The sequence below is a fragment of the Xenopus laevis genome, chromosome 9_10S (genome assembly GCF_017654675.1).
Source record: "Xenopus laevis strain J_2021 chromosome 9_10S, Xenopus_laevis_v10.1, whole genome shotgun sequence".
Taxonomy (NCBI): Eukaryota; Metazoa; Chordata; class Amphibia; order Anura; family Pipidae; genus Xenopus; species Xenopus laevis.
The window spans coordinates 84,654,671-84,677,321 of record NC_054388.1 but is presented as its reverse complement, the minus strand read 5'-3'; the positions used below and the strand labels follow the sequence as shown (position 1 = coordinate 84,677,321).

The 22,651-nt window shown below is 37.4% G+C and overlaps 1 protein-coding gene across 5 annotated transcripts in view; it reads right to left on the bottom strand.

The window, feature by feature from the left end:
* LOC121398856 (RNA binding protein fox-1 homolog 1-like) overlaps positions 1 to 22,651 on the bottom strand; it is a 351,364-nt gene that overhangs the window by 89,331 nt on the left and 239,382 nt on the right. For all 5 annotated transcript variants that reach the window (XM_041578303.1, XM_041578304.1, XM_041578305.1 and 2 more), the window contains exon 7: positions 15,755 to 15,808. In XM_041578303.1, coding sequence (XP_041434237.1) covers positions 15,755 to 15,808 — 54 coding nt within the window. The remainder of the gene's footprint in view (positions 1 to 15,754; positions 15,809 to 22,651) is intronic.

Here is a 22,651-nt window from a genome sequence, read left to right as displayed (position 1 = left end):
TTTCATTGTCTAATGTTTAGTAACTTGATTTTACTGGAAATATAGAAAAAGCGTGCTTTGCTCCTTGCTTGACAAATCAGTTTGACAACTAATTGTGGGATTTGTAGCTATTAACTTCTGACCTAAAGCATGGACAGTATTTTAAGGACAATATTTACCATGACATTAATTTTTATTGCTAAATTTATTGTGGCTGTGCACATGGAGTTTATGCTTGGGTTTGTGGGGGGTGGGGTGTAATGTAGGGTATACCAAAACCCAGAACTAAAACCAAGGCCCCGGTCAAAGCTTAAGCTTCCACCTATGACAGCAGCCTTTTGCTTCATGAGATGCCCTCTGCTACTCAGATACCACCAGGTCTTATAGTGAAAGGACCAATGGGAGACTTCTGGACAGACAAGGGAACCAAACTTGTGCTGGAAGAACAAGGAACAGGAAGCATATCTAGGAGTGCAGTACAGACTTAGTAGTCAGAGGGATAGTCAAGGTCACAGGTTAAACCAATCAGAAACATGGTACAGTAATGAGATCCAATAGAATGGTTGAAGAACAGACAGTAGTCGGTACAGGCAGCAGAACAGCAAGGATGAGGGACAGGCAGTAGTCAACAACAGGTACAGACAGGAATAACACACTCAGGAACTATGGAACATAGACTTACGTTTGGCAGTGAGTTATTACCCATGGCCCCTTTAAATATTTGAATTTCGCTCCAAAGGCAATGACGTCAGAGTCAGTTCTCAGGTCAATCCCAGAAACGCATAATTTACAGACTGGTGCACGAAGAAAGAGGAAGCAGCAGGTGTCCTCGCCACTCCACTAGAACACCAAGCCTATATGTCTTTTTTTAATTGAGAGGCTCGTAGGTTCAAGATGGTAGAGTGATTAAAAAACCTTTGCAACACCAAAGTATATTTTCGAATAAGAACCTAATTTTACTATGGTAAGGGATTGGTATATCTAGCCTTATTTGAGCCCTAAAAAATTTAGAGTTGTAAAAATATGTACAAATTATTTAATGTACTATGGGATCTGTTTATCATGCTGTAAAAAATGGAACATTAGCCTTAGCAATCAATCAGCAATTAGATTTCAACAGTTATAAAACAAAAGCAAGTGTAATACATGAACTAGTGTTTATAGATAGATTACATATTATGCATGTTAGTTGCTGAGAAAACACTTTTAAATTCAAGTAGTAACAGGGCAAATTTCCCCAAGTCTAGTAACACCTAACCATCACTAATACTTTCTAGACTTAGCAGTCTTAAGACCTGTTGCAGTATTTAATGATTCCAGATTATAGAAAGATCACAAAAATAAGTAAAATAGTGTTTAACGTGTGCCTAGTGTGATAAAACAATGTTTTAGTCTTGTATAAGGAGGCCAATAAATCATGCAAAAAAGCAAGCAAAAATGTATATGGAAAAGGGCATTACAGCAAGGAAGACCACATTTTTTTTTAAAAAAATATGTAAATAGCAAAAAAAATCAAGCAGGATGGGGTGGGACCCTTGTTGTCCTTTGGTTGATGACTAAAGAAATAAAGCACAGATTCTGAACTGTTATTTTCCATCTCTCTACACAAATGAGAAACTAAGTAATGAATGTCTCCTTCTAAATAGTTCCAATTCTATTAATACATCAAATGATGCATGGTTCATGCAAGGAGACTAGAAACAAGGTAAACAAGATAAGTAATGGTCCAGGACCAGATGGTATTTGTCCTAGGCTACTAAACAAGCTTAGCTCTGTTGTTGCCAAACCTCTTTACTTAATTTTTCAGGTGGTAAGAAAGCTTTTTCAAGGGGGTACTAATAGATAAAATACTAAATCCATTGGAAATCATAATGCTATGAGTAGTGATGGTTCGAATTTGCGTCGTTTCGCTTCGCCGAAATTCGCGAAACGGCGAAAAATTTGCGAAACGGCGCCGGCGTCTCGTTTTTGACGTCGGCGCCCGTTTTTGACGCGGGCGCCCGTTTTTTCGCCGTCGGCGCCCGTTTTTGGCGCCGGCGTCTGTTTTTTCGGAAAAAATTTTTGACGCCGGCGGATTTTTGCCGCGAATTTTCGCGGGCGTTTCGCGAATTTATTCGCTGGCGGCAAAACGCGCAAATTCGCGCCTGGCGAATAAATTCGCCCATCACTAGCTATGAGTTTGTGCCAGCATGATTTTATGCATAACCAATCTTGTCAAATACATTTAGTTGCCTTTTATGAGGAAGTGAGCAGGAACCTTGACTCTGAAATGGTAGTGGATGTAATCTACTTGGACTTTGCTAAAGCTTTTGATACAGTGCCACACAGAAGGTTGATGGTTAAATTAAGGAATATTGGCCTGGAAAATATTATGTGTACTTGGATAGAGAACTGGCTGATGGGTAAATTACAAAGAGTGGTGGTAAATGGAACATTTTTTAATTGAACTAGTGTTGTCAGGGGAGTACCACAGGCATCTGTACTTGGTCCTTTGCTTTTCAACTTGTTTATTAATGACCTGGAGGTGGGCATTGAAAGTACTGCTGATGATACTAAATTGTGCAGAACTATTCCATGCAGGATGTTGCCACTTTGCAAAGTGATTTGACTCAATTAAAAGTGATTTGACTAGATTAGAAAACTGGACAATATATTTTGGTAAATATAGGTTCAGTAGATGTGTGAAGATGCGTGCACTGGGTTTCTTTTGAAGAGGTTGAACGTGGACTTTGGTCTTTTTTCAACTTAACTATGTACTATGTAAGTGAAAGATCTGAAATATTATATAAATGTTAAAATGTATCCCAATATCCCTTCCTGCAATGCTGCAACAACTAATATATATATATATATATACATATACATATATGTATATGATAACCTTTTCTCTATGCATTTTTGATGTTGTGTAGCTAGCTGCATTCTTTGGTTCATCCAAGGTATTTGACCCCTACCATGAGGTTAACAAAGCCAGGACCCTCTGTAACATAATACACATAGTTGGCCCAAGTCTCCTTGTAAGAGCTATGTACTGTCTGGATCCTGCAACCAAACTGAACTGGACATGCTAACTAAATGTCACCCCATTGACTTTGCAGTATTAGTTGTGCTTTGTGCTATCATAATTCAGGGATGGATTGGTTCCTACAATGGCCCACCCAGGATGTTCTGTGATTGACCCCTTCTGGAAGCTGCCTTTGTGGTTGGCAGAAAGAATCAACCCTCTTTTGCATTTACAACAGGGGCTGTTCCATTTCTGGGTTACAAAATTAACTGCCATGAATTCCAGCTTGTTAGTCTTTTTTATACACATAGAAGATCACAGTGACTGCCCAGCTGTAAACCATCACCGCTGTACCCACATGCTCCAGTGCAACCTTTGTTTGCATAACAGCACCAGACTGTAAATCTTTTTGTTTAAAAAAGCCTTTATTTTAGCTTAGGGCATCACAGCAACGTTTCAGGCCATGCGACCTTTTATCAAGGCCTGAAACATTGCTGTTATGCCCTAAGCTGAAATAACGGCTTTTTAAACAAAAAGATTTACAGTCTGGTGCTGTTCTGCAAACAAAGGTTGTCGTGATATCAGTGGAAAGTGGCCACTGAGGAACATGTACCAATTCTCTAAAGGAGAGATAATCGATGTGCTGACTGCTTTTCCAAGATCACACATGCTCCAGTGCCCAACTCTGGTATCATTTACAGGCAGAACCACTAAGTGCTGTCTGGCTACAATAGAAACTCTGAGAAACTTGTAACAACAGATCTACAATAAAGAGAATCATTTCCTAAAGGAGCTGTGTGTGTGTGTGTAAATCCTACCCTATGCCCATGTATTCACACAGCTTGGCGAATTTTGCCTGGATCTTAATGTTGAATGTAGTATAGTATACAGTTCCACAAGTAACCAATCTGACCTAACTCCCAACCACAAATTGCCTTAATTTACTAAAAATTTAGATTGAAAAAAGCATGTGCAGTAAAAGTTGCGACAAAATTGTGCAACAATTTGAATCATGCAACTTTTTCAAATTGTTACCCAAAAACCACAACTTTTTTGGATTTTTGAATGAAAAATGGCGTCAAACAGCCCCAAACCCCCAAAAGGCATATCTGCCATTGATTTTTGCATGATTTTAACAGGTTTCGGTTGGAGTCATTTTGGATTCCGATTTTTAGCAGCTTTGGAACATAATACATCTTGAAAAAATGTTTTGTTTTCCTTAAAACAGGGATCCCCAACCTTTTTCAACCGTGAGCAACAATCAGATGTAAAAAGAGTTGGGGAGCAACACAAGCATGAAAAATGTTCCTGGATGGAGCCAAATAATAGATGTGATTGGCTACTGGTAGCCCCTATGGGGACTTGCTGCCTACAGGAGGTTCTGTTTAGTAGTACATCTGTTTTTTATGCAATCAAAACTTGCCTCCAAAACAGAAATTAAAAAATAAGCACCTACTTTGAGGCCACTGAGAGCAACATCCAAGGGTTTGGGGAGCAACATGTTGCTCGTGAGCTACTGGTTGGGGATCACTGCCTTAAAAACTCAACCATAAAAAAAATTGTTCTCATGCTATGTTTTATTTAAGGGAAAAAGTGGAGTTACTACAAGAAGTTTAAGGACAACTAAATGTGAAAATAATTAAACATTTCTTTACAGAAAGAGTGATATATGAATGGAATAGTCTTAATGCAGTTACTTAAAACAAAATAGAATTGTTACAGGAGAATATTTATTAAACTCCTTTTTCTCATTTTTGCTAAAATTTGACAAAACTCCCAAACATGCCTTTACTAAAACATCTGTACAAAAAAAGTACTTACTGGAAAAGTCACAACTAAATCGCGCAACAATTCAAATTTTTTGAATTTGCCATTTGAAAACCACAACTTTTTCAGATCGTCACACAAAAACCAGCTTCAAAATGCCCGAAAACCCCAAAGATCATGAAGGCAAGAAAATCTTCCAATTGTAAAAGGGACAATTGTCTTCTACATGACTTCGACATGTTTTGGCTGGAGTATTTTCAGATTCAAATTTTTAGCAGCTTTAAACACAATATATTTTGAATGTCATGCTTTTTTGCCTACAAATTTTTCTGTTTTTTTAGACAAAACGCCTGACCAGAAAAATTTGACCTTTAATAAATGTGCCCCTTAATATTGTTTTGAAGTCACCTCGCAAATGTATCTGTTAACATCTAATACCTTGTGCTACATCATTATGTGTTCCTTTTTTGTTACAATATCCTGTACCGGTCTGCGAGGTATGCTAGAGTTTCTGAAAAATTGTAACCAAAATCACAGAAAAAATTGCTTATTGTGTATTATGCCATCTGTCATGTTTCACTGTAATTACTGTATTTCAGGCTGGGCTATAAATACATACAAATCTTCAACCATTTCCTACTTTGCAGAATAATATTTGCTTGATTTTAAAAATAATCAGCAGAACTCTGTGTACTGATAAATATGACCATTAACCTAATTTCATATTTAAATATTAAATCCATTAACCAATTTAGTCTTGGAAAACATGGCATTTAGCATGATTTTATAAGTACTTTTTGGTTTAGTTATAACAGCATATTTTTAATGCAAAACTCATTACAATATAACATAAAAAATACTTCTGCGTGATCCTGGGGAAATAGTTGTTCAGTTCCTTTTTCTACTGACTTTATTAATATTTCATAAACCAGTGTTTTGACGGTAATAGCTTATACAAACCTAGCCGAGGTTTCAAAAATGCTATTCTACTGCTATTCAAATTCATGATGTAAATGTAGTTTCACTCTTCTTTCTTTTAAACATAACTACAGTATATGTTTATCTCTGTAGTCAATTCTATGTTTTATAAATCACTGCAATTTAACATTTACAATTATTTATCACGACTGGTATTCTAAACAATGGAAGTTTTTTGTTAAGAACATAGACTGTCCATTTGGAGTAAAACAGTGTCAATGTACTGTATAAGGGTTAAGCTGATATCACTCAAATATGCAGTATGTTACAGAAGACTTCCCTCTCAAAGGGATCTTTTTTCCCCTTATGTCTATGACTTCCTTCACACAGGAAATCCTGTGATAACCATGTCTTAAATAATGTGTCTTTGATTACTTGGTGCTTGGTCCTATGTGCAGTCAAGATGGTTTCTGTGTGTGGGTAACAAATAGCAGCTTTGCTTACTAGCAGGAAAACATGCCGTGCAACAGACCCTTTGCAGTATTACACTTTCAGATCTAGATTTTTTTGACAGTGATATATATTTATATTTCACAAAGCCAAGAAAATTAGGCAATTTGTGAGTCTTAATAGTGGCCATCAAATCAGATAACATTATTTTATCTTAACCTGACAGTCAGCCCTTTCAATTAGAGGGCATTTATCTAAAATTCTACTGACATAAAAGTCACACCAAGCTATCAGTTGAAACATACGATTTCCAAATTGCTAAAAACAATGTGAAGTATATTCTAGACACATTCATTGAGCTGTGAAACACCCGTTGCAATGTATCATAACAACTGCGTGTTTTTATTAAGTCGGCTCAGTTTCTTATAGCTCTGATTGTTGCCAAGGATAGTGTGATATAATTAGTTGTATAACAGATGAGAAGCCCATCTGCAACATTTTAATAGTTTGGTTATGCTTAATGATTCATAGTAACATTATTTCTCTTCCCATGCTTCCCCGACTAAGTTTATTTTCTCTCCACCTCCTCCTCCTTTTCTAATACATTCCTGTTATTCATTCATATGCATAGATGTAAAACATCTCCTTCAAGCATAGTAATTCATTTATGACTAGACATGGGCACTTTGCCAGATTATCTTGTAATGTGTAGTCTATATTAAGAGCAACTAGAAGTAAAAACATAAACAGCAGGGCTGTATTTTTCTGTTTAATTTGTCTAAGATGGGCTAAATATGTATTATGTAAAAACAGCTATTTAACATAAAAAAAAATTCTAAATTATCTTTTTGCAAGTGCTTACTAAAATAGACTAATTGACTACACTACCTTTTCAGATATATGAAAAATGTATATGTGAAGAAATTCACTAACATGGGGGCCTTATATATCAAAATCTCAATTTTTCTGACTATTTTAATTTAAAAAAGTCTGACCAAACTAGAATCCATGATTGGAGTTTATTTATTATTAAAAATGCCCAATTTCATTGGATCAGGGAAAAATCTGAAAAAATCAAGTAAAAATCTGAATAGTATTGTTACTATTTTTTTTTCTCCAGTTTTTTCCTGAAACACTTAGGGGCTGATTCACTAAGGGTCGAATATCGAGGGTTAATTAACCCTCGATATTCGACTAGGAATTAAAATCCTTTGACTTAGAATATCGAAGTCGAAGGATTTAGCGCAGATAGTTCGATCGAACGATCCAAGGATAATTACTTGAAGTACTTGAATTGATATGCTGTTATATTTATCTCTAGAGAAGCTGGAGTATAAGAAGTGATTTTTCAATATCCCTCAAAAAAATCATATTGCTTTTTCATTATTATTATTATTATTTGTATTTCCTTTTATCAATATTAATTTGTACCAATATTTTATTTATTTCTATATTTGTAAAAGGCTGAAACATGTCCTGTGCAATAAGCTTTCTGTTATGCATTCTGAATGCAGACATTATTATCTGAATGATATTAGTAACACCTTTTTGTGTTTACGGTTTACTACAGGAACACATACAGTTGAAGCAACATTTTAATTTTTTTTAGAGGACCAGGAAATAATAGCATAATATCCTGGAAAATGTAAAATTAATGTAAAATTAATTCTTCAAGCACTCAAAGGAGTCTTTGAGGAGCCTATACTATATCTATTGTGTTAATGACACGGTTTAAGTATTGTAGTATGGGGCAGACATGTGCAAGACCTCTCTGACTATCACACAACTTAAAGCAATAAGCAATTTGTTTATGCCTGCATGAGGTGCTGGACTGGATTATTTACACATAAAACTGTGGCAAAATATGCATCTGGTTAGTGTTTTAAGGTATTACATTATCATTAAAGAACCTATACATGGGGCTCAGGGACATGGACTGAGTCAAGCATGATTTTGATTTGCTAATACTAAAAATATTTGCACTTTGTCTGAACTAGCTTTATTTAGATGTGTGCTTTGAATAAGTGGGTCATTAGAGAAAAAGGGAGGTTGCTCAATTGCTACTGTTTTATTAATATGCAAACAGTGATAGATGTATTTTGATATCCCACTGTAAGATTTATTAACCTCTAGTACCAGCCCATTCCAATAAAAACTGGAAAGTCTTTTATAATTTAAATCCTGTTATAAGAACAGGAGTTATTTAAAATTAATGTATACAAGTCCATCCTCTCCTCTTATTCCAAGCCATTGCTTTGCCTTCAAACTTTTCTACATGTCTTCTGCTACTGTATATTACTTTTCAAATCTCACCACATGTCTCAAGCTATCTTTATATTTCAAAGTCACTTTTCAAAAGAGCTCAATTGTTATTCTACAATGTATGTATAGTTCAGGGATGAAAAATCAGTAGCTAGTAGTAACTTCTTGTTGATGAGGGAATAGAACTTCTCTGTCTGCCAGTCTGTGGAACAACAGGTGGAGGCATATTTATTAAAGGTTGATTTTTTGTGATTTTAGAGGTTTTGAAAACAACAACTAAACTCATAAACCAAAACCATGAATTTAATTGAATTTATTAAAAGATCTTTATAGAAAAAGTGCAAGTAAAAAAAGCACAGAACGATTCACTAAGGGGCATATTTATCAAGGGTCGAATTTCGAATTGAAAAAACTTCGAAACTCGAATTCAAAAAGACCAACCGAAATGAAATCAGTATTTTTTGGTCGAATTCAAATCGTACGAATTGAAGGAATATCGCATTCCATTGAATTCGATTTGAAGTTTTTCCCAAAAAAACCTTAGATTTTTTAAAGTCCAACAATTTATTCCAAATAGGTTCTAGGAGGTCCCCCATATGCTAAAACAGCAATTCAACAGGTTTTAGATGGTGAATGGTTGAAGTCAAATTTTTAAAGAGACAGTACAGTTCGATTCTTTTTTAAACTCAAATCAATTCAAATTTTAAATTCTATTTTTTTTTCATTCATAAAATCCACCTCGACCTTTGATAAATCTGCCCCTTTAAATGATGCACTAAAAAATATGAATACCTTGAAAACCTCTAAAAATACAGGTTTTTAAGACAATTCCTAGTGAAAAAAATCTGAAAAGTTTGATTTGATCGATAGCTGTCCAATAAGACCAGAGTAGCTTCCACCTACTTCTATTGCACCTCAAAAAGTTTTACTTGAGGAAGTTTTGTACTGTATAAAGGTTTTTGTGGTTTTTCACTTAATAAGTCTATAGTGATAGTATAGTATAAAAGTAATATTTTTAGAGCTTTTAAGAAATATAGGACAACCACAATTTTTTTGAAATTAGTGGAAAAAAATTGCCATTTGATAAAAGGTAAAAGTTGTTGCGGTCCTATAGAAGTAGGTGCCAGCTGTGCTGATATTATTGGACCATTTTTAATTAATTCAGACTTTTATAGGTTTTCAAAAAATGTTGTTGCTTTTTGCATCCAGCTCTTTTTTTTACCGTTCATGCATTTTACTTTGGATTTTTTAATAAATCTCATGAAATGCATGGTTTTAGAGAAAGTGAGATTAGTGGTGGTTTCAAAGACATCTAAAACCTCTTAAACCACGAAAATAATAATGTTGATAAATACGTAAGGCTCCACATTTCTAAGTTTTGTTTTTTGCCTTCTTTCATAGCGGTATGTGCAGGGATCAATCCTGCACAACTTGCTATTTTTGAGTACTGTTCTATTATCCTTATTATTAGCAAAAGCAACAACAATAATCATATTTATTTTATTACCATGTTTCTAGGCTAGATTGGAATACACTTCTTAAAATCAAATTTTAAAGTGGAAAAATAGGACGGGTAGCAATAGTGAAATAAATACTTTTACTCAACTATTACCTGTAAAGGTTTTAGTGTTGATTTACTATCTATTTCTTTACTTTTGACTTTAATTATCTGCTTCAACTTGTCAGGACATAACCATTTCATAGATTTGCATTGCATTAAAGGATCTTTCCTTTCTATGTCTACTGATCTTGTCTTCTGAAGTAATTTAATACAATTCTAATTTTCTTTTGCATGCGGGGTGCTCTCCATCCATGGAAGTGAGTTATATGTATTCAAGTGGCGCATCTTATGAATCTTGCTAAGCTTTACCGCCTTACAGCTCTCACTGACGGAATATTTAATCACAGAAATGAGTTGGCAGATATGATATACAACGTGGTTAAGTCTTGCAGTATGTGTCTACACTGGCAATCAAGAAACAGGTGAATTTGCCATTTATCAGTCCTATTTGACAGCTTTGTGTAACCTTATGTTTTCTTACTTATTTATGAAGATTAAAGGGACTTTAAATCAACTGTTTCTTGCAGATATATCATCTTTATTTTCAAAGTAGCCATTTTTTCATAATCTACATAGTCTATAAGCGAATGTTTCTCATTAACACAGAAGCCTTATCTAGAAGTGTGCGTCCTGGAAAAAGATAACACTTTGCATACTCTACCTAATGACAAATTTTGATTAATAGAAAAAAAGCGATTAATAGAAAAAAAGCAAAACTGATTAGTCAATAATATACAATTTCTTATTGAATTATTTAAGCATGCAGATTTTCTAAAAATCTATTTATTTATTTTTTTAAACATTTCAGTCTGTTTCTGTTTACACTCTTATTAAGATATTTAAAACTAATCAAAACATATAGTCATGCTACCAGACTATCCAGAAGATTGTAATAAAGGACATAAATGTAAAAATTATATGTATATTACTAATCATCTGCTTTAACTTCTAGGGGCTAAAACCAAGTGTGAGTTCCCAAAGTCTAGCATGGTTTCTGCCTCTGAAACCCTTGGCTTGATACTAATCACTTTTTTTCCCCAGAGACTGTTTTTCTAAAAATAAAAAAGCTTACTGAGCTTTTTATTTTTTGTCAGAAAAAAAAAACAATGGGTAGCAAGCTGCAGTATTCAGATACAGAAAAACAGCAATACTTTAGGGATTAACACCTGGTTTTAGGAACCAAATATTCCAGCCTGGAGGCTTGAGCATTAATAAATTAGCCTTTTAATTTCACAGCTATATAGTCACTACAAAAGAGCAGTAGCTTAAGAATGACTACATCCAAAGTGAACTTCAGGTTAGCAGTCTTTAAAAAAAACACCCTCCACTTTTTTAAAAAGATACTATAGTGATACTATAGATTATTGTGTATGCTTAAAAGCTCCTTTACTTAAAGGAGAACTAAACCCTAAAAATGAATAGGGCTAAAAATGCCATGTTTTCTATACTGGACTTATTGCCCCAGCCTAAAATTTCAGCTTCTCAATAGAAGCAATGATCCAGGACTTCCACCATCTTGGAAAGTATAAGCGACACTCACATGCTCAGTGGGCTCTGAGCAACTGTTTGGAAGCTAAGACAGCAGCACAGAGCATGTGCAGTGAATCAGTAGAAAAGAAGATAGGGAGCTACTGGGGCATCTTTGGAGACAGATCTTTGGAGACTTCTGTGATTACCTTGGGCTGGTACAGAAGCCCAAAACATAATGTACAATATTTTTAGCCTACTTCTTTAGTTTAACTATGCGCTATTAACTAAGGTACTTTCTTCAATACAGACTCCTCCATAATTGTCATAAAGGCTGTATAACAAATTGCCCCTTAACATTTGTTGGGGTTTTTTTTTTTAGAAATATTTGAATTGTTTATTTTAATAAGCACCATGTACTCATAGGGACAGTCATTCAAGTTGAACTGGTAAATATACATGTTTACATAACAAATAACAGATTGCCTGAATTCAATGGTTTTGGTTTTAAAGGGAAGATAAAAAGAGATCATATACCTTTTTGTTTGCTTTACAAGACTGCAGAATTAAGAATAATTTTTTTGAAAAATTCTTTGTTTTTAGGTGCTCTATTAACAATTACAAACTTTATATATCATCCTCTTATAAAACAAGTGGCAGATTTATCAAAGTAAAAATTTTCTGTACTTCGACTAGGGAATAGTCCAAATTAGATTAGAATTTGAAAAAAAAATTGAAAATTTGAATCTTGAAATTTATCATCTCTTTAAAAATTCGACTTTGACCATTCGCCATCTAAAACCTGCCGAATTGCTGTTTTAGCCTATGGGGGACCTCCTAGAACCTATTTGGAGTCAATTGATGGACTTTGAAAAATCAAAGGGTTTATTTGGAAAAACTTTGAATCAAATTAGATCGAATGTGCTGTTACTTCAATTCATATGATTGAAATTCGATCGAAAACTGACCTACAGATGCAGCCACTTTGGTTTGTCTGTTTGACACAGAATAACTAAACACAGATATCCCATTTATCTCATTTAACACAGAAAACTGTGTCACAACATCCCATCTAATTAAAGCATTCACCATTGTAAACAATGATGCTTTGGTATGCTAATGAAAAGGTTAAATGCATTAAATGGGTTAAGATGACTTTAGATAACACAGTTTCTTCAATTAACCCTGAGTCATGACGCATTTAACTCACAAATCCAAGTGGCTTCATCTGTATTCGCGCAAAAAAACCTTAGATTTTTTGATAAATTTCAATTGCTCTTTTTTAACTTGAATTTTGAAGTCATGGGAGTTCAAAAAAACTCCCATTACTTTGAAATTTGAACTGTTGCGTTGTAATAGAAGTGCATATTTAATAATAAAATAATAAATAATAATTCCTGAGCACTTTCTTTGTGTAAAATTCTAGCATTAAAAGCTTAAAAATGTTGTGTAAAAATGCAATCAACAGAATGTATTTGCCATAGATTTTATCCATTGAATTAAATGGTGTACATCTAACATACAGTCATACAAGCCTAAAAAACAGAAAATATAGTTGGCAGGACAACATAATGCAAATATTGACTTAATACAGATCTAATTGTAATTGAAGTTTCTCATTAGAAGGTGCAAATTCCCCCCAGTGCTAGTTTTAAATCTCACTTGGGAATTCAAGTAGTTATACACAAAAATCTGCCATTTTATAATTAAAAGACAAAATAAATGTTAAGGGAATGTGTATTAAATTAGGAAATTACTTTAGGAGAGATTGAAAATATTGATTTTAATTTACCAAATATGTGAACTCCTTATGCCCCATGGAAGGAAAGCAATTAAAAGTTAGGTTGTTAATTCTGTATAAACTTGAAAATAAAATCAATAATTATGATTCTGAAACATTGATTTATTTTCATTAAGAAAGAGTGATTCATAATAAAGGAACTCTCATTTTAATGTATTATAAAGTGGAAACCATACATCTTTTTGACCCTATAGCAGAACAATTTCATATACAGTATACTAGGCTTTTTTGCATCTGTGAGTGTGTTTGGATGCTCAAACAAATGGCAAAAGATGAAAGCTTAAACTGTAGAAAAAAAAAACCAAGGTTGGCAAAGTCTGTAAAAATTTAGTTGTACTACATAACTCAAAGAGCAATCAGCATAGTTCAAAGAACTGTTTTGTTGAGTAGTTTCAGGTCCAGAGAGATAAAATAAACAATGAAAGAATACATAAAGTATCCAATATTACTCATACATGAACAGCTGCCTGACCGTTCTGTCCCATCTCCTTTTACAAAGTATTGTTTCCACCAAAGCGCTCACTTCAACCATTTCCCCACCTATCCCATCTGTTCGCTAACAATTAGCAAGTTTGGAGAGCTAAGCACCCAACACACGTTTTGCCTGCAAGGACTTTAACACTTTATATTTAATGAAATACTTGAATGAATTGTACTGATCAACACATTAATTATATGAAAGAGTGATTTTTTTTATCCAATAAATCAAATGAAATTTATTTGAGTCCTATTGGGCTCCACATATGCATTAAAGGGATTACCCCCCTTCTTTTTAACCCCTTTTTTATTGTTTTCTACACAATTGAATTTTACATTTATAATTATTTGGATTGTGGACACTAATAACTCTTCTGGCAGTTCCTCTCTTTAAGGTAACAATAAAATTGGTTTTACCCAAGCAACAAGCAACTCACAGTATTATAGATGTGTGCTGCAGACTATATTGCATTTTATTTACTTATACAGTAATTTACTCTTCATCAATCAAACTATGAAGTACATTGTTCGTCTTTTAAACTGGCTGCACACAAGCTAAACGAAGGAATATATCCGTTTAGCTGGTTATTATGGCAAGGTGTACATACAGGTAGATAGTTATTCAGCCAACAGACCTTGAGGCAAATTTGTCTGATGATTGTCTCTAGGATATTTCCAAACTCAAGCTGTGCCATTATATTAATAAAAAATGTATTGTATGCCACTTCTCATGTGAGGCACACACATTCAATGATACATATTAAAAATCAGTGCAATCATCATCACACTATTAACACTAAGAGGCAGACTTATCAAAGGTCGAAGTGAAAATTTGAATTACATTTTTGTGTACTTCGACTAGGGAACAGTCCAAATTTGATTTGAATTTGAAAAAAATTAGAAAATCCGAATATCTAAATTTATCATGTACTGTCTCGACTTCGACCATTCACCATCTAAAACCTGCTGAATTGCTGTTTTAGCTTATGGGGCCTTCCTAGAACCTATTTGGAGTCAAACTTTGAATCAAATTCGATCAAATGCGATATTACTTTGATTCGTGCGATTAGAATTTGATCGAAAACTGACCTATTCGATTAAAAACGAGCCTATTCGGCCAAAAAAACTTTTGATTTCATTTCAGTTGGTCTTTTTGAATTCAAAGTTGAAATTTATCAAGGGTCAAATTGAAAATTTAAATTTTTAAATTCGAATTTTGAGTTTATTTTAGTGTAATTTGACTAGGGAATAGACCAAATTCGATTTGAATTTTAAAAAAATTAGAAATTCTAATTTTGAAATCTATTATGTACTGTCCCTTTAAGAATTCAAATTCCACTATTCGCAATCTAAAACCAGCCAAATTGGTGTATTAGCCTATTAACCTCCTACAATCAATTGTTGTTTTTTTTATCAGGGGTTGAATTATGAATTTATAAGATTTTCTAAAAACTGCCATAAATTCCCATAACTTCACATTTTTTTAAAAAAAATAGCAATATAAATGTATAAAAAAACCATTTTTTTTCAAATAAGGTGAATAGGATTGAGCTGGAAACTCAAATTGATTAGATTTTTTCACTAAAAAATGAAACAAAAAAAGAAAACATTTTTTCAAAACAACTACAAATTGATTGTAGGAGGTCCCCGATAGGCTAAATTTGACAGATTTTAGATGGTGAATTATCTAAATTATAAGTTCTTAAAGGGACAGTACAGGATACATTTTGAAATTCAAATTTAATTTTTTTTTAAACTCGAATCGAATGTGGAATATGCCCTAGTTGATAAAATTTGAATTTTCACTTTGACCCTTGATACATCTGCCCCATGATATTAGAACTCACCACAGAAAATCTCACCCATGTTCTATTCATTCCTATGTGATTTTTAGAATTGTATTTATCACTGGAGTTCACCTTTTGTCAAATATGCTGTTATAAATCATATAGTAGCGAATAGAAAGTAAGCGAGTTTTATTGTGGTATGTTCTAAATTCACACTTTGATAAATCTGACCCTTAATATTTTTACTTCACACAACTGTGAAAATATAAATATTGTCTTACCTGCATAGAATTCAGGACTATAAACTGCTCCCACAACAGGATTCAGCTTCCATCCTAAAGGAAAATAAGGATTTTACTATTATTTCCTCTGATATATTTGAACAAAAATGTACAGTCCAAAAAATGTGATGCTCTTGAACTAAAGCTCTGCTAAATTGCACATGGGCGGTGCTAGTTGCACAAGTATTCTAATTCATAATGAAATAGTACCACTAAAGATGCACATAAATAGTACATATACTTTCCACAATAATGCAGTGTGACAGAATACCAGGTACTGGACAAGTATAAAAGTAGTATAATCTATTCTAATATAACTGAATGACTGAGAGAAATGTAAAAGAAAATAGAATATGTTCAGGCCCGAATGGTATTCATCTAAGGCTAATAAACAAGTTTAGCTTTGTGATTGCTCTTTACTTAGCTTTTCAGAATACCTTTACTTCTGGTATGGTAAGAGAAATTAGCAAATTGCTAATGTGGAACCACTTTTCAAAAAGGGATGCTGCGCTGAAAAGTACAGGCCTCTTAGCCTAATATTAGTGGTAGGAAAGCTTTTGGAAGAGGTAATAAAGGATAACATTGTTAACTGCATTGTAAATTAAAATACTATGAATTTGTGCCAGCATGGTTTTATGTCTAATAGATCTTGACTTATTTACAGTAGAACCCCCATTTCATATCCCCTGATTTTAAGTTTTCCATCATTTTACATTGTTGTTTTGTGGTCCCACCTATATACTATGCATTATACATTTCCCTAATTTTACATTTTCCTGGATTTTCCACCATTTTTTTCTGGTCCCCTGAAAAATGTAAAATGGGTGATCTATTGTAACTGCATTTTATAGAGAGGTGAGCAAGAACCTAAACCATGGGCAATGGATGTGAGCTACTTAAATATTGTTAAAACTTTTGATACAAACCCACACAAAGGTGTGAAATATTGGCCTGGAACATAATATTTGCATTCGATTGAGAACTGGCTGAAGGATAGAGTGCAAAGAGTGGTTGTAAATGGAACATTTTCTAACTGAACCAGTATGTTTAGTCTAGTCCCACATGGGTCTATCCTTGGCCATTTGCTTTTAAACTTGGTTATTAAAACTACTTTTTTTTGTTTTACTGAACTGGCAAATGAGATTGTCAATGTTGATAAGTGCAAGGTTATGCATTTTGCTACACATATCCTGAATGCAAGTCATACACTAAATGGTAGTGTGTTAGGGGTATCTTTAATTGAGAAGGATATTGGGATATTTGTGGATAAGTAGATGTGTAACTCTAGGCAGTCACAGTCAGTGGCTACTAAAAGCAAATGTCTTTCATAAAGGTATTATTAACTAGAGAGATGACAACATTGTTTTGCGTCTTTTTAGGCCCTTCACCTTTAGTATGCAGCATAGTTTTGGGCTCCAGTTCTTAAGAAGGATATTTATGAGATGGAAAGAGTGAAACTAAACAGGTAAACAGGGGAATGGGAGCTTTAATATATAATGGTAGACTGCTGAGGGTGCGTTGTTCTCTCAGAAGAAAAGGTGAGGGGACATGATCACTCTTTAGAAGAACATTAGAGGACATTATTGAAAGATAACAGTGAGTATTTTCCCCATAGAAAAGATCAATGCACCAAAGGCTAGTGATGAGCGAATAGATTCGCCTGGCATAAATTCATGTTGAATTTCCACACTTTGCCACCGGCGAATACATTTTTGAAAATCCTGTGAAAATTTGCTGGCGAAAATTTCGCCTGCGTCAAAAAATTTTGGACGCGCATCCGAAAAGTCAACACTATTCGGATGCCTTGACTTTAAGGCCAGTGTCAAAACTGACATGAGCGACTTTTCACACGCATGCCCAAAACTTTCACAAATTTTCAATGTTTCGTAAATTTCACTGGAATTTTTCGGTGAAATGGGAGAAATTCAGCCATCACTACCAAAAGACAATCCCTGAAATTCCTTAAAGCAGCATGGTGGTTCTTCACATTAAAAGTGATTAAAGTTATAGAATGCCCTGCTGGGGTATGATGTGATGGCAGATTCTATTAATACCACTTTTTATATTTCATTTTTCAAAGAAACTCCTCTGTTTATGCTGGAACATAACAGTGCTGCTGTTACACTCCAATATTTATTGGAGTGTCATAAAGATACTGTGACAATATTTGAGGATTTTTGTAGCTCTGTAGTTTACATAGCTTTATCAATATGTTAATTTACCTTTGAACCCAAGAGCTAGTAGGACATAAGATGCTGAGAAAACAACTCTGTAGATGTTTGGAAATGAAATATAAATTAACTTAGGAAATATTTGCCTTTTTATACAAGAACATATAGCTGTTAAGAACCTGTAAACTGCAAGTTTGAAATATGGTTGTCCAATGCTTCTAAAAAGTACTAATTATAAAAAACACAAACATTAGCAAAGATTTACAGCATATCAGAAAAAATATTTAACTATTTCTGTGTGCCTGTAGGTTCCCCATTTGTGGGGTTAATGTACTTACTTTTATGACATTGTACAAAGTACAACCAAGGTGGTTTTTTTGCAGAGACGGAATATCTTGAGTCTCAACATTCCACCTAGTTTGAGACATTCTACAGTATGCATGTATACTATCACCCATGTTTTCAAATAGAACTAAGGAATTTATATTTATGATTATATTGTTTCCACACTATGAATGTTTGATATCAACTTATAGGGTTGTCAGGGAACCGGGAGTTCCCTCTGGGGAGTAGTCCGGATTTAGGAGGAAGCCCCTCAGGAGGGATCAGGATCGTGGTATCCAGGGATTAAGCAGAAAGGGTAATCGAGTTCAGGCAACAGGTCACAAGGCAGGCAGAATATAATCAAAGTCCAAAGTCCAGGCAGGGGGTCAACAACAAGAGATCAAACAGGAATATCCTCAGGGATAACAGGAATAGGCAACAGGGAACCCAGGAATCAATACAGGAACGAGATCCTATTTTCGGGCGCCATCTTGGCGCCTCAGGCGTCCTTTTAAAGGGGATTTTTGGCGCCCTTGCATCGGCGTCAGCACGTCTGCGACCGACGCGCTGCGCCTGCGTCCGTCGCGCTGTTGTGACGTCTTCGCGCCTGCGCACTTGCGCGCAGGCGTCTCTGCGCCGGCGCCGCTACCCACGTGGCGGCCATGGGCGCCGCCATTTTGGGAGCGGCGTCGGAAGGAATAGCTGCGCCGCCCGGAGCTCCTGGTCCTGCTCCGGGCGGCGATCGTGACAGTACCCCCCCCTCACGGGGGGCCTCAGGACCACCGGGACAAGGCTTCTGGGGAAACTTGGCGTGAAAATCCCTCACCAGACGAGGAGTGTGAACGTCCCGGTGTCCTTCCCAGGAGCATTCTTCAGGGCCAAAGCCCCTCCACTGAATGAGATACTGAAGGGACCCTCTGGAGATCCTGGAGTCTAAGATTTTCTCCACCTCGTACTCGAGTTGACCCTCCACAGAGATGGCAGGAGGAGGAGATTGACCGCCAGAGAACCGGTTGGTGATAGTGGGTTTCACCAGAGACACGTGGAACACGTTGGGGATTCTCATCTCTGGTGGAAGCTGGAGTCTGACAGCCACAGGGTTGATTATCTCCAAGATGGGAAATGGACCCACGAATTTTGGACCCAACTTGGGAGATGGTATCTTCAACCGGATATTCCTGGAAGAAAGCCAGACACTATCACCCACCTTGTAGGGAGGAGAGGATCTTCGACGACGATCCGCAAAAGTCTTATGAACAAGAGCGCTCTTCTCTAGGTTCAACTTGGTAGCAGCCCAAATAGCAGACATATGGGCTGCGGAATCGTCAGCAGCCGGGACGTCAGATAGTACAAAGTCTTGGGGAAAAGCTTGAGGATGCTGCCCATACACCGACATGAATGGAGATCTTCCTGTAGAGGAATGACAAGCATTATTATGAGCGAATTCCGCCCATGGGAGGAGATCAGACCAGTCATCCTGGCAGAGGGATACGTGGTTCCTCAGGAACTGTTCCAGGGCTTGGTTGACACGTTCAGCTGCCCCATTCGTCTGCGGATGGTATGCAGACGAAAACTGAAGAACAATTCCCAAGTCTTTGCATAATGAACGCCAGAATTTGGCAGTAAACTGGGTGCCTCTATCGGAGACGATCTCCACCGGGAAACCATGCAGGCGGAAGATGTACTGGATAAATAGCTGGGACAACTCCACCGCAGAGGGCAACTTCTTCAGGGGGATGAAGTGGGCCATTTTGGAGAATCGATCAATGACAACCCAGATCACAGTGTTCCCACAGGAGGGAGGAAGTTCGACAATGAAGTCCATGGACAGGTGGGTCCAGGGACGGGAAGGAACCGGCAAAGGCTGTAGTAACCCACTGGGGCGGGAATGGCTTGACTTAGATGTGGCACAAACATTACAAGCAGCAACAAAGTCCTTCACATCTTTGCGGATATCAGGCCACCAGACCAGGCGTCGTAAGAGTTCAAGAGTCTTAGCTGGACCAGGGTGTCCGGCTTGCCTGGAGCAATGGGTCTGTTGCAGGATAGGCAGACGCAGCTCAGGAGGAACAAATGCCATTCCAATGGGAGTATCTGAAGGAGCAGAAGACTGACCAGCCAGGATTTGGTCGGCAAACTGTGGATACAGGGAGGCAATAATCTTGACTGGGGGGATGATTGGCTCTTGTCTCTCAGGAGAGCGGTCCACCGGAGTGAAGCTACGAGACAAGGCATCGGCCTTCTGATTCTTGGAACCTGGGCGATAAGTCAAGATAAAATTAAATCGAGAGAAGAAGAGGGCCCACCTTGCTTGTCTGGGGTTTAGCCTCTTGAGGGACTGGATGAACTCGAGATTCTTATGATCGGTGAAAATCTGAACAAGAATCAGAGAACCCTCCAGGAGGTGACGCCACTCTTCAAGGGCAAGTTTAACAGCCAAGAGTTCTCGGTTCCCGACATCGTAATTCTGCTCTGCGGATGAGAACTTCTTGGAGAAATAAGCACAGGGATGCAACTTCCCATCAGCGGGGTGTCTCTGAGACAGGATGGCTCCGGCTCCGACTTCAGAAGCATCTACTTCGATGCAGAAGGGTAGTTCGGGATTGGGGTGTCGGAGGACAGAAGCGGACATGAAGGCCTCTTTCAAGGACTGAAAAGCTTCAATGGCAGATGGAGGCCACAAGCTGGGTTTACCCCCTTTCCGGATGAGGGCCAGGATAGGTGCAATGCGGGAAGAGAACCCCCGGATGAACTGCCGATAGTAGTTAGCAAATCCGATAAATCTCTGGATTGCCTTGGAGGTTTATCCCCCCGAAACGTTGATCACGAGGTGATATAATAAAGAGGGGTGTCCCCCCAACTGCTGATCATAGCGTGTGTGCGGATCCGTTTCTTGTTTGCTGTTGCTAAGGGACCTGGCCGGGGTCAACGGAGAAACCAGCACCACCAACGCAGTGAGAGGAAAGGCGAGTGTGCGGTAGGAACATATATTACAGACTCAGCGGGATAGGCCACTCCTGGATGGCAGACACTTTCACGGGGTCCATCTCAAATCCCTCAGGAGAGATAATGTATCCTAGGAAGGGGATCTTGGAGACCTCGAAGACGCATTTCTCCAACTTGGCGAAGAGAGAGTTCTTCCTCAGACGAGAGAGTACCTCCTTCACCTGGGAGCGATGGCTTTCTAGGTCTTTAGAAAAGATCAGGATGTCGTCCAGGTACACGACTACGAACCTTCCTAGGAGATCCCGGAACACATCGTTAACAAACTCCTGGAAGACGGCAGGGGCATTGCAAAGGCCGAAGGGCATAACGAGATATTCATAGTGCCCATCACGAGTGTTGAAAGCCGTCTTCCATTCATCCCCCTCACGGATGCGAATGAGGTTGTACGCCCCCCGGAGATCCAACTTAGAGAATATCTTCGCCCCCTTCAGCTGGTCGAAGAGCTCTACGATCAAGGGCAGAGGGTACCTGTTTTTTACAGTGATTTTATTCAGGCCCCGGTAATCTATACATGGCCGAAGACCTCCGTCCTTCTTCTCCACGAAGAAGAACCCAGCCCCTGCAGGAGAGGTAGAAGGACGGATAAACCCCCGCTGGAGATTTTCTTGGATGTATTCCTTCATTGTGGTAGTCTCAGCAGGAGAGAGAGGGTAAGTGCGGCCTCTGGGGGGCATGGCTCCTGGCAGGAGTTCAACAGGACAGTCGTAGGAGCGATGTGGAGGAAGGAATTCCGCAGACTTCTTACAGAACACATCGGAGAATTCCTTATAACAGGAGGGAAGAGACTTTAACTCGGTTGAGGAGATAGTTACCTTCTTGAGGGGTTTAGCAGGAAGGCAATGCTGTAACCAGAATGGGCTCCAACGAGAAACCTGCCCTGTGGACCAGTCTATGGTGGGATTGTGCAGGCGTAGCCAGGGGAGACCCAAAACAACTGGAACAGCGGGACAAGGCATAATAAGAAACGAAAGTCTCTCTATATGCAGGGTCCCAACCTGCACAAGTAGTTCGCCAGTGGTCATCGTGATTACAGACTCCAGGGGTTTATCATCTATAGCGACGATCCTCATGGGAGAAGGCAAAGGAAATAAAGGAATTCCCATGTACTTAGCAAAGAGAGTGTCCAGCTCCGGAATCGATGAAGGCATTCCCGAAGATGGTCTTTTCAGTCAGACGAATCTGGAAGGGAAGGAGAAACCTGTGTGAGTTTCCTTGGGACTTCCCCTGAGACCAATCTCGAGACTTTTGAGTAGTGCCCCCTACATGAGTTACCATAGACATACCTCGGGGTACAAAACTCTTAGCCTTTACAGGACAGGCATTGGCGAAGTGGGAATGTCCGCCACAATACAGACACAGGCCTGACATCCGTCTGCGGAGTCTCTCTTGTTCAGTG